Below are 11,999 nucleotides of genomic sequence, written 5' to 3'. Positions count from 1 at the left end.
AAGACATGACTTGCAGTAAGGTGGTCCAAAGTATCCAGGAGTGACAAGCTTGTGAGGTGAGGGCCTGACATATCCCCCCGAAGCCATGCTCAGTGTGTGTCAGCACAGTGCGTCACCATGTGACTGTCACCACCACTGTTCAGCGTGAGGAACACACACCGACAAGCAAGGTGCCCGTGTTGAAAAAAGTAACGCACTGTAGAAAACCATGCACAGAATTATCACACATCAACAGTAACAGCTATGTCCTGAACAAAATGATGAAGCTGCAGCTGACGATTGACGAGCTGCAGCCAATAACAAGACGTGACTTCCAGTAAAAAAAGAAACAAGGTTCGATTCGCACAAACTGTCCCTGTTCTCAACCAAGACAGATGAACGAACGAACACGCGACAGAACACACTGAACGAACACCGAAATCTGTCCCCCTTACCACGACACATCAGGAGTGGGAGCTGTCCTCCACAGACCGTTCCTCAATGGTGTCGATGGTGGTGGCGTTGTTGACGTAGTCTAGCTGCCGCCCGGAGTTGGTCTGCAGCAGCATCTTGGTAGCGGCCACGGACACGAGGGGCGTGCACCTGTCCGCCCCGCCCCCTCGCGAGCTGTGCAGCTCCACCACTAGGTGCCGGTCCTTCTGGTGGGCGGGCGGTCTGCGGCATGTGAACACGCGCATAAAGCACTCGCGGAACTTCCTGTTCATGAAGCAGTAGGTGATGGGGTTGCAGCAGGAAGACACGTAGGACAGCAGGTGGAAGAGCGTCTTGGTCATGGGCGTGACGAACTCGTAGGCGGAGTGCTGGTCGAAGATCATCCAGGTCTGGATGACGTAGAGCGGGGTCCAGCATAGGAAGAACTCCAGCACCACCACAAACAGCATGCGGATCACGCGGATCTTGTTCTCCCGGATCTTCCGCGGGTTGCTGTGGCGGATCCTGTGCACCTGTCGCCCGGAGCGGCGCGTCTGGGGCTCGGGCGGTGACGACGAGGCGGCGTGGTTGGCAGTGGCCACGGTGACGCGTGGCGGAGTCGGGGTCGGGACGGGCGCCGCGCTGCGGGGCGGCGGACTGGAAGGCCCCGTGGTGCCCGAAGTCAGGGTCCCCGAGCGGGAGAGGACCGTCTCCTCGATGGAGGTGAGAGAGGAGATGCTCCTCATGGAGTCCCTGTCCAGCAGGCGAAGCTCTATAGTCCGGTGACCGGGCAGCACGGGGGTGGCCGTCACTCCTGAAACAGTTTGTCAGGTCACACACAACGTCAGGGAGAGGTCGTCACTCCTGAAACAGTTTGTCAGGTCACACATAACGTCAGGGAGAGGCCGTCACTCCTGAAACAGTTTGTCAGGTCACACACAACGTCAGGGAGAGGTCGTCACTCCTGAAACAGTTTGTCAGGTCACACATAACGTCAGGGAAAGGTTGTCACTCCTGAAACAGTTTGTCAGGCCACGCATAACGTCAGGGAGAGGTCGTCACTCCTGAAACAGTTTGTCAGGCCACACACAACGTCAGGGAGAGGTCGTCACTCCTGAAACAGTTTGTCAGGTCACACATAACGTCAGGGAGAGGCCGTCACTCCTGAAACAGTTTGTCAGGCCACACAAAACGTCAGGGAGAGATTCGGTTTTTGCTCTTACTACTACTGGTTCGGGGAACTATGTGTGACGTGTAGGTTCACGAGTCTGTGTCTATCTGTGTCTGTCTGTCTATCTGTCTGTCTGTCTCTGTCACACACACACACACACACACACACACACACACCACACACACGCACGCACGCGCGCACACACACACACGCACGCACGCACGCACGCGCACACACACACACACACACACACACACACACACACACACACACACACACACACACACACACACATGAAACAGATACGTTTGTTGGCATGTTTTCTTGCAGTGTGGGTGTTCTGCATAGTCACACAGTTTTGACGATCCAAGAGTGATATTCATATGCCCTTTGAGGTCGGCTGGGGTTCAAGCAAAAGTTATAAGCGATAGAATCAAGAGAGTTAACAGTTTTCACACCAGAATAAGATTCATTATGCATGTCAAACAATTCGCAGCGAAATTTCAATACTACGTCTTTTGTAGCCAGGGGCTCACCGTACTCCGCAAGTGTTCAAACGGTCCACATACCTGTCCCTACACTCATCCACCCATCCACCCAAAATCCACCCACCCACCCACCCGTCTACACACGTCCTACCCAGTCCCCCTTCTTCACCATCCAACACGAGCCCCTCTGTTTCTCTTTCTGACCTTTGGACCAGTTCACCTGGTTACAGAATAGCAGCCAATGGCTATGTTCAACACAATACATTGGTGTCGTCATTTTCGTGGTACTGCCAAAAAAAAAAAAAAAAAAAAAAAAAAAAAAGTGGTGTCCAACACTTGAACTGTACCTCATTGTGTTGTGTAATTATATTTTGCATTGTATTATACGTGATCAGGTCCACGTATAATACAATGCACTACGGGTTTTTTTTCTTTTCATTTCATCGCACTGTATTGCCCAATGTGACATTGATTTGCTGCATTACATTAATCATAATGTATCAGAATGCCTTGGAGTTGTAATCTGATGGATAAGTAGACTTTGAGTAGCAGTCTCGGCTGCTGGTCTTGCGGTGATGATATAATCCGAGATCCTGTATGCAGCGGGCACCTAGCTCGAGTGAAACGTCCAACTGCAACAAGAGAGTTACTCATGGCAAAGTTAAGCTGATCAATGATTCTTATAGGAAAATAAACAACTGTAGATAAAACAACTGTGGCGCTGGACTATCTCTGTGTGTGCGTGCGTGCGTGCGTGCGTGCGTGCGTGCGCGCGCGCGCGTGTGTGAATGTCTCTCTCTCTCTCTCGTGCGCGCGCATGCAAATACATGCACACGCATACACAAACACACACGTACACAGACAGACGCACGTACACATGTATACGCGCGAATTATATCACCTTTATTTCGCTCTTGTCTTTCATCGATTTATTGTCAGTGTTTGCTTTCAGTTGACAAAACTCACACAACCATCCACCACCCATCCCCCTCAACCCCCGCCCCAACACACACATTATAACCTGGAGAAAACTTATCCAACATCAGGCTGTCAAGACGAAAATGACGACAGAACACAGTGTGACAGAAGTTCAGGCTCAAAGTTAACTCTGATCCCAACACCAATAACGCAGCTCATGCAAATCGAATGACCTTGTCTCTGATGCATCGCCTCTATATTCCACCCCAGTCTGCCCCCCTTCACCCCACTACCCCTTCACACTGCCCCCACCCCCTCCATTCCCTCCATCCCCATTAACAGCGATGTTACGAAACTCGGCCAGAAGTCAATCATTTCGACTGGCACCCGATCGCTTGACATCCCGACAGTGCCAAAAGAAACGCGTGGATGTCCATGGAGAAGATCCCCGCTGCGCATGTGCGGGCTGTGACGTCTGCGGAGACCCCGTGACCGTGCATGTTAATGAAGAGGGGAGTTAATCGCGAGGTTGAGGGTTTAGGGATTGGCAGCGGTGCCTGTTGGTGAATGATAATGATGCGCGCTTTGATGCTCATCAGCATCGGTTAGGCAAATCGCCGCCTGGCTTTCGACTTTGGAGCCGTGGATGGAAGTAATACCCCCCTCTCCTTGCTTCTGTCGGGCCGTGTCGCTGGACTTGTTGCTGTCGTCGTCATCGGTTTGTTGGTGTCATCGGTCTGGTTGTTGACAATGATGTTCTCCTTCGTCTTCTTCTGCTAAGACTGTTACAACTGTTACTAGTACTACTTCTACTACTACTACTACTGCTACTGTTGCTGCTGCTGCTACTGCTGCTACTGCTGCTGCTGCTACTACTACTACTACTACTACTACTACTACTACTACCACTGCTGCTGCTGCAGCTGCTAAAATTCCCAAATTCAATTACTGGAAACTGCATCTCCAGCCATGCAATCTCACTGAATGGTGTATGACTGCAAGGTTGAAAAGCAAATAAACTTAGGGCATCTCTGTGTTACTTTCTTGTCCAAGTGGGACGGCACTGTCCAGGTTCATACTGATGTATAAGGTAACATACCATACCATAACATAAGCTAAGATACAAATCTATTGTCAGTAAACTCACATGAATCCATTCTGAAATAGCTTAAACGTAAGATTTTTGCAAAGAGGAAAGGGAATTAATACGTGTAAACTTCACACGAATGATACCACAGCTGGGCAATACGTGCTGTTTATAGGGTTACGTATCTGACATTAAGGAATGTCTTTAGCTATCAGGACTTTTTTATATTCTCATGACTTAACAAAAAGCAAGGGCTTTCTGTGCCCATGAAGAAGTTTTAATTCTTGCTTTTTTTCCCCATTTTCTCACTTCTGCGTCAGATTTGGGATAATGTGAAAGAACGCTCTAGAGAGCTATTCATATTTGTTTTTACAAATCGTGTGTGAGCCAAGAGCCCCGCCAAAGAAATAACCAAATATTTAAATACTTATCGTTTCATCCATTTTTCTTTCCAAACTTCGGACATTGTCAACTTTTCAGTTGTTGCGCATGTAGTTACATGAGCACTATTTTGCTCTTTCACCGAAATCTGTCTTACATATTTTATTTGGTTGACATACCATTCAGTTTTGTTGTTTTTGAACGCTTGTCTCCCCACTCCCGCCCCCCAACCCCTCCCCTTCCAATGAAAAAACAAAATCTTCACGTGGCTTAGATGAGTTTACAACATGAATATTGATGAACAGATCTTGTACATGTTTGTATTGTGCACATGCAGCTGTAGGATTTTCTTTCTTTTTTGTTTTGTGTTTGTTTCATTCAGCTTTTGTCCAAGGGCTGGATGTAAAAACGCATGTGTGTTTATAGTAATACTCTTACAACAAATCTCTCCCTGTCCCTCTCAGTCTCTCTTTGTCTCTTTCCCTCCGTTTTTCTGTTTGTCTTATTCTCTGTCTCTGTCTCTGTCTGTCTCTCTCTCTCTCTCTCTCTCTCTCTCTCTCTCTCTCTCTCCCTCCCTCCACCCCCACCCTCTTTTTCTCTCGCTCCCTGCCCCTCCCCCCCCCCACTCTCTCTCAAATGTGTCGCAAATGAGAAGGTTGGCTATGCTGATATTTGATGCCTCGAAAACATCATCATCATCATCATCAACAACAACAACAACCACACACACACACACACACACACACACACACACACACACACACACACACACACACACACCACAACACTAGCTATATTCAATCACCCCAACTCACTCACCCGTCGCCACCCCCACCCCCCACCATCAACCCCCCACAAACACCAAATCCATCACCACCTTCCCCCCCCCCCCCTTTTTTTTTTCTTTAAGTAGCCTCCACCACCATTCAGATGATGCACTGACCCGTTACCAGTGACTTATCTGTGTACGGACCAGCGATCGAGGCGGGCGCGGAAGCCTGGTACCACTCTCCCCCCATTTGTCTTTGACGGCTATTTACCACGGTCACTTCTCAGTGGGACGGGCTGAGGGCGCGGAGAACACACGGTGGGCCTACCATACAGCAACGCCGGTGAGACACGCAAAAAGTCCTTCCTCCTTTAAGTTTTTACCCCCCCCTTTTTTTTTTAAAGCAAGATAGAATGCAAGAGAGAGAGGGGGGAGGGAGGAAGGTAGAGAGAGGGGGAGAGAGAGAAAGAGAGAGAGAGGGAGAGAGAGAGAGAGGAGAGTGAGAGAGGGAGAGAGAGGGAGAGAGGGAGAGAGAGACTCAAGGACTCAAATAATGTAAGAGGGACAGAGACAGACTCAGACAGTGAGGAAGATACGGAGACAGAGACAGAGAGAGGGAGAGAGACAGACAGACAGACAGACAGAGACAGAGAGAAACACAGCGTCAGAGAGAGAGAGGGGGGGCAAGCGAGAAAGCGAGAGAGAGAGAAGCCAACAAACATCCACGTGATTGAATGAACCAAACTAGCACAGCCTCCTGCTCCCTCCCAACGGAAAAAAAGAAAGAAAAACAAACAAAAGAACACACAAAAAAAGAAAAAAAGAAAAGCAAAAACAAAAACAAAACAAAAACAAAAAACAAACAAACACGAAAAACAAGAAAAAAGGTAAGAAACCTTTTTTTTTTTTTATCTACCTTACAGATAGATACAAAAAAAGCTCTAGTTTTAAAATTCAGTTCGGAATAATTCTGTTTATTAAGGTTTCCCCAAAATGTTGTTTGGTTCGCGTGTTTGTTTGCTCTGAAGACGCATCATTCTTTTTCTTCTTCTTCTTTCGTGGGTTGCAAACTCCCACGTTCACTCGTAAACACGAGGGGGCTTTTTACGTGTATGACCGTCTTTAACCCAGCTGTGTAGGCAGTCATACTCAGTTTTCGGGGGTGGGGATGTACAGGCCGGGTATACTCTTGTTTCCATAACCCTCCGAACGCTGACATGGATTATGGAATTTTTAACGTCCGTATTTGATCTTCTGTATACGCATACAGACGAAGGGGGTTCAGCCACTAGCAGGTGTACAGTTTTGTTGATCTTGGAGATCAGAAACATCTCCACCCTTTATCCACCAGGCGCCGTGATCGGGATTCGAACATAGGACTCTCAGATTGAAATTCCAAACTTTTAACTCACTCAGTACGGCCAGTCCTCTCTTCTCCTCTACACAGACCCCTCGGATGTCCAGTGGGTGTCTGAATGACCCAACCTTTAGCTTCCGTCGTCGGAATTGTGGTATTCTTTGTCAACATTCACCTGTTCAGTATAAGAGCCTTCCGCTTGCAATATTTTGATAATGGTAGTTGGGGTGAAACCCTGTTAACGTCGTCTCTTTCGCCGTTCGTATGGAGACAGTTAACCACTCGGCTGTTGCGCCCGTCAGACGCAGCGTTGAAATGCCTTATGAATCTGTTTTGCCCAGGTGTGTGGACGCTTAGGATTGCGTGGAAAACACCTACCTTTATACACACATTACACTCTTGGATCACCCAGAAACAACCACAGTTCTGTTTTCCAGAAGAAAAAATAAAAACAAATTGTTTCAGAATCAACCAGAAATGGACAGACCAGTTTTAACTTCCAAGGTGATGTGTAACAAAGTGAAAAAGGATCAGAATTTAAAACCAGTGAAACATCATGTGATTAATACCACTCAGATATTCCAGTGTTGTCCCAAACTGGACATGCCGAAATTAAATGCAGTGGATCAATGCAGGATGAACCCTTTCATGATGTCTTTTTCAGAGGCTGAGAGATTTTAAAAAACAACAACAACAACAACAACAAAAAAAAAAAAAAACAACAAAAACAACAACAACAACAACAAAAACACCCCCAGTTATCCAGCTCCAGTGAGGCACATTCCGTCAAAAGGGCTTATCTCTTTGTAGCTCGCTGACTGGATACGGGAAGTTTGATTCCAGACACGCATCTTCATTTGTCTTCCGAAACATTCACGCAGGTTAGAGTGAAATCCCAGCCGCTTTTGTTGCCAAGAAAGCTAGAAGAATGGTGGTGTAATAGGGGAAAAGTTTCCCCTTCTGTCTTTTAAACCTGTGAAGAAGAGAAGAAAAAAAAACCCGGAAAAATCATGATAAATCACGAAACAAAATCTTTGTGGTCTTGCAATGCAAATGTGACTGCTTTTGTGTTGCTTTTGTTGTTGACGACGTTGCTGTTGTTTTTGTTGTAGTTATGAACTGACGTCGAGGGTTGGGGGTGGGTAAACTGATGGAAAATCAGCTTACAAAAGATTATTGGAACAGCAAGCACAAATATTTTGGGAATAACGATTAACCAAAAAACAACAACAAAAAACAAAAAAACCCAACAACAACAACAACAAAAAACACCCATATTTTCATCTAAAGTTTCTAATCTGGGATTTCTTGTGCAGTAGGCAACGATTTCGTATGTGTGCGTGTGTGTGTGTGTGTGTGTGTGTGTGTGTGTGTGTGTGTGTGTGTGTGTGTGTGTGTGTGTGTGTGTGTGTGTGTGTGTGTGTGTGTGTGTGTGCGTACTTTTGCTTGTGTATTCGTGTATAGGTGCGCACGCGTTCGCTTGTGTACTTGTGTGTGTGTGTGCATGCGCGAGCTTTCGTACATGTTAGTGCATGTCTGTCTATCTGTATGTATGTATGTATGTATGCGCGCGCGCGCGCACGCGCGCGTGTGTGTGTGACATAAAGTCAAAACGAAAATCTTTATTAGAGTCAGCCCCAAAGAGATATCCCAGAATCAGTCTCCCTATTGGAATCCTGGAGCCAACCCATACATGACATATCAATGAAACATTCCAGAACTAAACCTGAAAGGGTGCCCACGTCCACATACCCTTCGAAAATAGCCCGACTGTCATCAACTTTAAACGGGATATTCCTGAGACAACCGCGATATAACTATCCCCTGATCAGAAAACACTGAATTACGCAACTATAGATTACCCAAATTAATAGGAGTGCGGTTGCATAAATTACAAGGTGAAAACGCTCAAGCGCATGCGCGCTCACCAGAAGAAATGAGTAAATCTGTGAGTTGTAGTGTAATGCAGTATAAGTAGAAAAAGATTGGAAGACAAAAAAATATCCAAAGTGACAAATACCATTCGATAATCTGGAATTAACCATCAGAAAAGGCATTGATATTTCAGAGTACATAGATAGAGTTGTGGATATGATATCCTGGATATACAGAAAAGCAAAAATTCCAGAATGAATCCCGGGTTGTCTTGAAGGAACAGCAGTGAAATGCCCCAGTCCAGTCCAGCTGAAGTCTTGTATTTATTCAAAGCGGAAATGCTTCAAATTTCTCTTGACGCATTTTCCAAATTGACCCTCAAATAGGTTATTTCATATGAAACCCATACGTAGCATAAAAGAAGTTAAACCTATTTATAATAAAACTAGAACTAAAACCAGACTGAATATTTCATATTGTGCTAAGAACATATCACATCACTACGCCGTAAGCAGAGGGAATTTTCCAGGAAATTTCTCCAGATGGAATATTTCAAACCCAATCAAACATACGGACCGTTTACAATGAGTGAGGGATTTCCAAAAGCTACCCCCAAACCTCCAGTGGCGCACAAACACGGTGAAAGGACTTATCTCTTCGCTGCCGACTGATCGAGATGCGGGAACACTTCGGTCATTTTGTCTTTACAACGGTTCTCCCCACTTACCCAACAGCTTCGCTTCCCTTTTGGGAGAGTGTAAAACATAAAATATATGGTGCAGTGGGTTAAGAAACCTCTCCCAACCTCCACCCTATTAACATCATTTAAAAAGGCTTTAAAAAACTAGTTAAGAATAATCTTAATAAACATGAAGGTCCCCCCCCTCTCTCTCTCTCTTCTTTTCTTTTTTCTTTCTTTTTTTTTCTTTTTCTTTTTTTAACATTTCCGAATATGTTTTTAAAGACAAGAACTGTTTAGATGTCTGATGGAAGGGGAATAATTTGAAAGTTATCCTAGAATCAATGTCCCAACAAGATATGCTATGGTTGTGTCAGCATATCGTATATCTAAAAGGTATTGTTATGGTTTATTATTGAAGTAATCAAAACAGAATAATGAATACATAAAATCCACATTAACTAGATTGCCAGAGCTGTTCCAAAAGAAATAATCCACCATTAATCAGCATTAATCAGCGATTATCGCTCTGCTATGTTGACCACCTCAGATATCACTCCAACATGTACATCAATACAGTTCCCAATAGATTTCACAGATTTAATTTTGGAAGAAAAATCGCACACTGAATCCATGCGGAATAAGTCATATTTATCACCAAAGACATATCTCAGAAACCCACGCTATGGGCTATCACATAAATCGCCAAATCGGGTATCGTAGGCTTCACGCATGTACGATGTGAACGTAAAAGGATATTATAACTTTCCGGCGATTCGCTATAACAAAAATCACGGAAATGTAAGCTTTCAAAATTGACCCTCATAATTTCCTGTACTGACCCCAGCAGAACATCTCAATCATTACATGTATAATATCCGATGGTTCTTATCCCATGGATATCCTGAACACAGGATCACGTTCTTTAAAACTGATGCTCGCGAAGAATAAACAAACTTTGATGTCTGCATTTTATTCTAAACGTCTGGAAAAATGTTCAGCTCCCATTATTGAATAAGTTTCTTTGTTCGTCATCAATAATTGAAGTAGAATGGAAAAAAACTGGGGCATCTGTCGCCCACATGCGAACCGTGCTAACAACTGTAACTTACTTCAAGATTTATGGAGGAGGAGCAGAAGAGAAGGGACATGTGGAGTAAGACGGAAAAAAACGAAGGGGGGGGGGGATGGAGGTGGGATTAGAAAAGAAAGACAAAAGAAAAAAAAGAGGATGAAAAGGAGGAGGCAGAATAAGGAGGGAAAAAAGAGGATGAAGAGCTTAGGAAGAAGAAGAACAAGAAGCTGAAGAAGAAGAAGAAGAACAACAACAACAACAACGAAGAAAAAGAAGAAGTACAAGAACAAGAAGAACAAAAAGACGAAGAAGGAAAACCACAACAACAACAACAACAACAACAGCAACAAGAACAAGGATGAGAAATCGGGGAAGAGCTTTCCAGGCTAAGCCCAGAACTGCCAGGGGACAGACGTGAGGGGGGAAGAGGGGAAGTCCGCTGCATTACTCTGCAAGGCAACATTCATGGCCCCTCCTCCCCCTCAGCTCCAAAGCTCATCGGCGCAGAGGAAGAAAGAGAAATGAGCGACTGTCTGTTTGATTTGTAACAACTGCAGCAATCGCGGTCATTTGTCTTGCGCCCGGCACTGCAGATTGCTTCCCTCGCCAATACCCTCCGTCCTTTCCACATGCACGCACAAACGGAAAGGAAGGAGGGGGTGGAAGGGGCGGCCAGGGAACGGGGGTGTGACAGGTGAGGCGAGGTGTGGTGAGGAAGGGGGTGAGGTGAGAGGGTGGAGGGAGAAAGAGAGTCAGAGGGTTATGTAAAATAAAAGAGAGAGATACAGACAGACAGATAAATGAGTGCGAGCAAACCGAGCAAACACACACACACACACACACACACACACACACACACACACACACACACACACACACAGTGAAAAATGTTGTGACCTAGATTGAGAGAACAGAGAAAGAGAGAGAGAGGGGTGGGGGTTAAAGGGGTCGTACGGATGAGAACGGGAAAGCGGAAGATATATACAGACAGACAGCCAAACAAACAAACAAACAAACAAAAACCGCAGTAAAACACACACGCATAACTTCTCTCCACTGCCCCCTTTCCCATCCCCCACCCTCGTCACTACCCAAACACCATACACTACCCCCCACTCCCACAAAAAAACACGTGTCACAAAGTGAAAAACAAACAGAACAAAACAAACAAACAAACAACAACAACAAAACTCACCAGAAGTCATCTCCATCGTCGTCGTCTCCTCCTCCTCCACCTCCACCTCCTCCCTCTCCCGCCGCGCTCTTCCACCTCCCCCTCCTCTTCCTCCACCACCACTACCACCACCACCACTACTACTACCGCCACCACCGCCTCCTCCTCCTCTAAAACTGGGCGTCCTAACGTCATAGACCAGCGCGGCCACGACGTTGACGTAGGCCAGGGACATGAGCAGTACGGGCAGCACGAGCAGAGCAAGGTCCAGCAGCAAAGTGTAGGCCTGGGCCCAGCGGGGGCCGGGCCAGCTCTCCCTGCAGGCGTGCGCCCCATTGGGCAGCCGCTCGTGCTTCTGGAAGACGGCCACGGGCAGCATGAGCAGGGCGGCCAGCAGCCAGCAGACGACGAGGCAGCGGTAGGCGTGGGACAGGGTCTGCCAGGTGCGGGAGTGCAAGGGCCGGCAGATGGCGAAGTAGCGCTCCAGGGAGATGGCCACCAGGGTGAAGCAGCTGGCCCCCACCGACACCGCTGGAACGAGGGGGAGTGGATACAATGATGGTGGCGATGATGATAATGGCGGTGATGATGATGACGGCGATGGTGATGATGAT

General features: G+C 46.5%; 1 protein-coding gene across 1 annotated transcript in view; it reads right to left on the bottom strand.

Annotated features, from left to right (window-relative positions):
• Nucleotides 1-433: 433 nt before the first annotated feature.
• LOC143298581 (cholecystokinin receptor type A-like) overlaps nt 434-11,999 on the bottom strand; it is a 62,509-nt gene continuing 50,943 nt past the window's right edge. The window contains exons 2-6 of the mRNA XM_076611460.1: nt 11,542-11,916; nt 9,185-9,201; nt 3,778-3,835; nt 2,222-2,290; nt 434-1,225 (exon numbers count right to left, since the gene is read on the bottom strand). Of these exons, the coding sequence (XP_076467575.1) occupies nt 444-1,225; nt 2,222-2,290; nt 3,778-3,835; nt 9,185-9,201; nt 11,542-11,916 (1,301 nt within the window). The 3' untranslated portion in view covers nt 434-443. The remainder of the gene's footprint in view (nt 1,226-2,221; nt 2,291-3,777; nt 3,836-9,184; nt 9,202-11,541; nt 11,917-11,999) is intronic.

This window comes from Babylonia areolata, chromosome 24, assembly GCF_041734735.1.
Source record: "Babylonia areolata isolate BAREFJ2019XMU chromosome 24, ASM4173473v1, whole genome shotgun sequence".
Taxonomy (NCBI): Eukaryota; Metazoa; Mollusca; class Gastropoda; order Neogastropoda; family Buccinidae; genus Babylonia; species Babylonia areolata.
The sequence above is the reverse complement of the archived record's forward strand: the minus strand, read 5'-3'. Positions and strand labels throughout refer to the sequence as shown.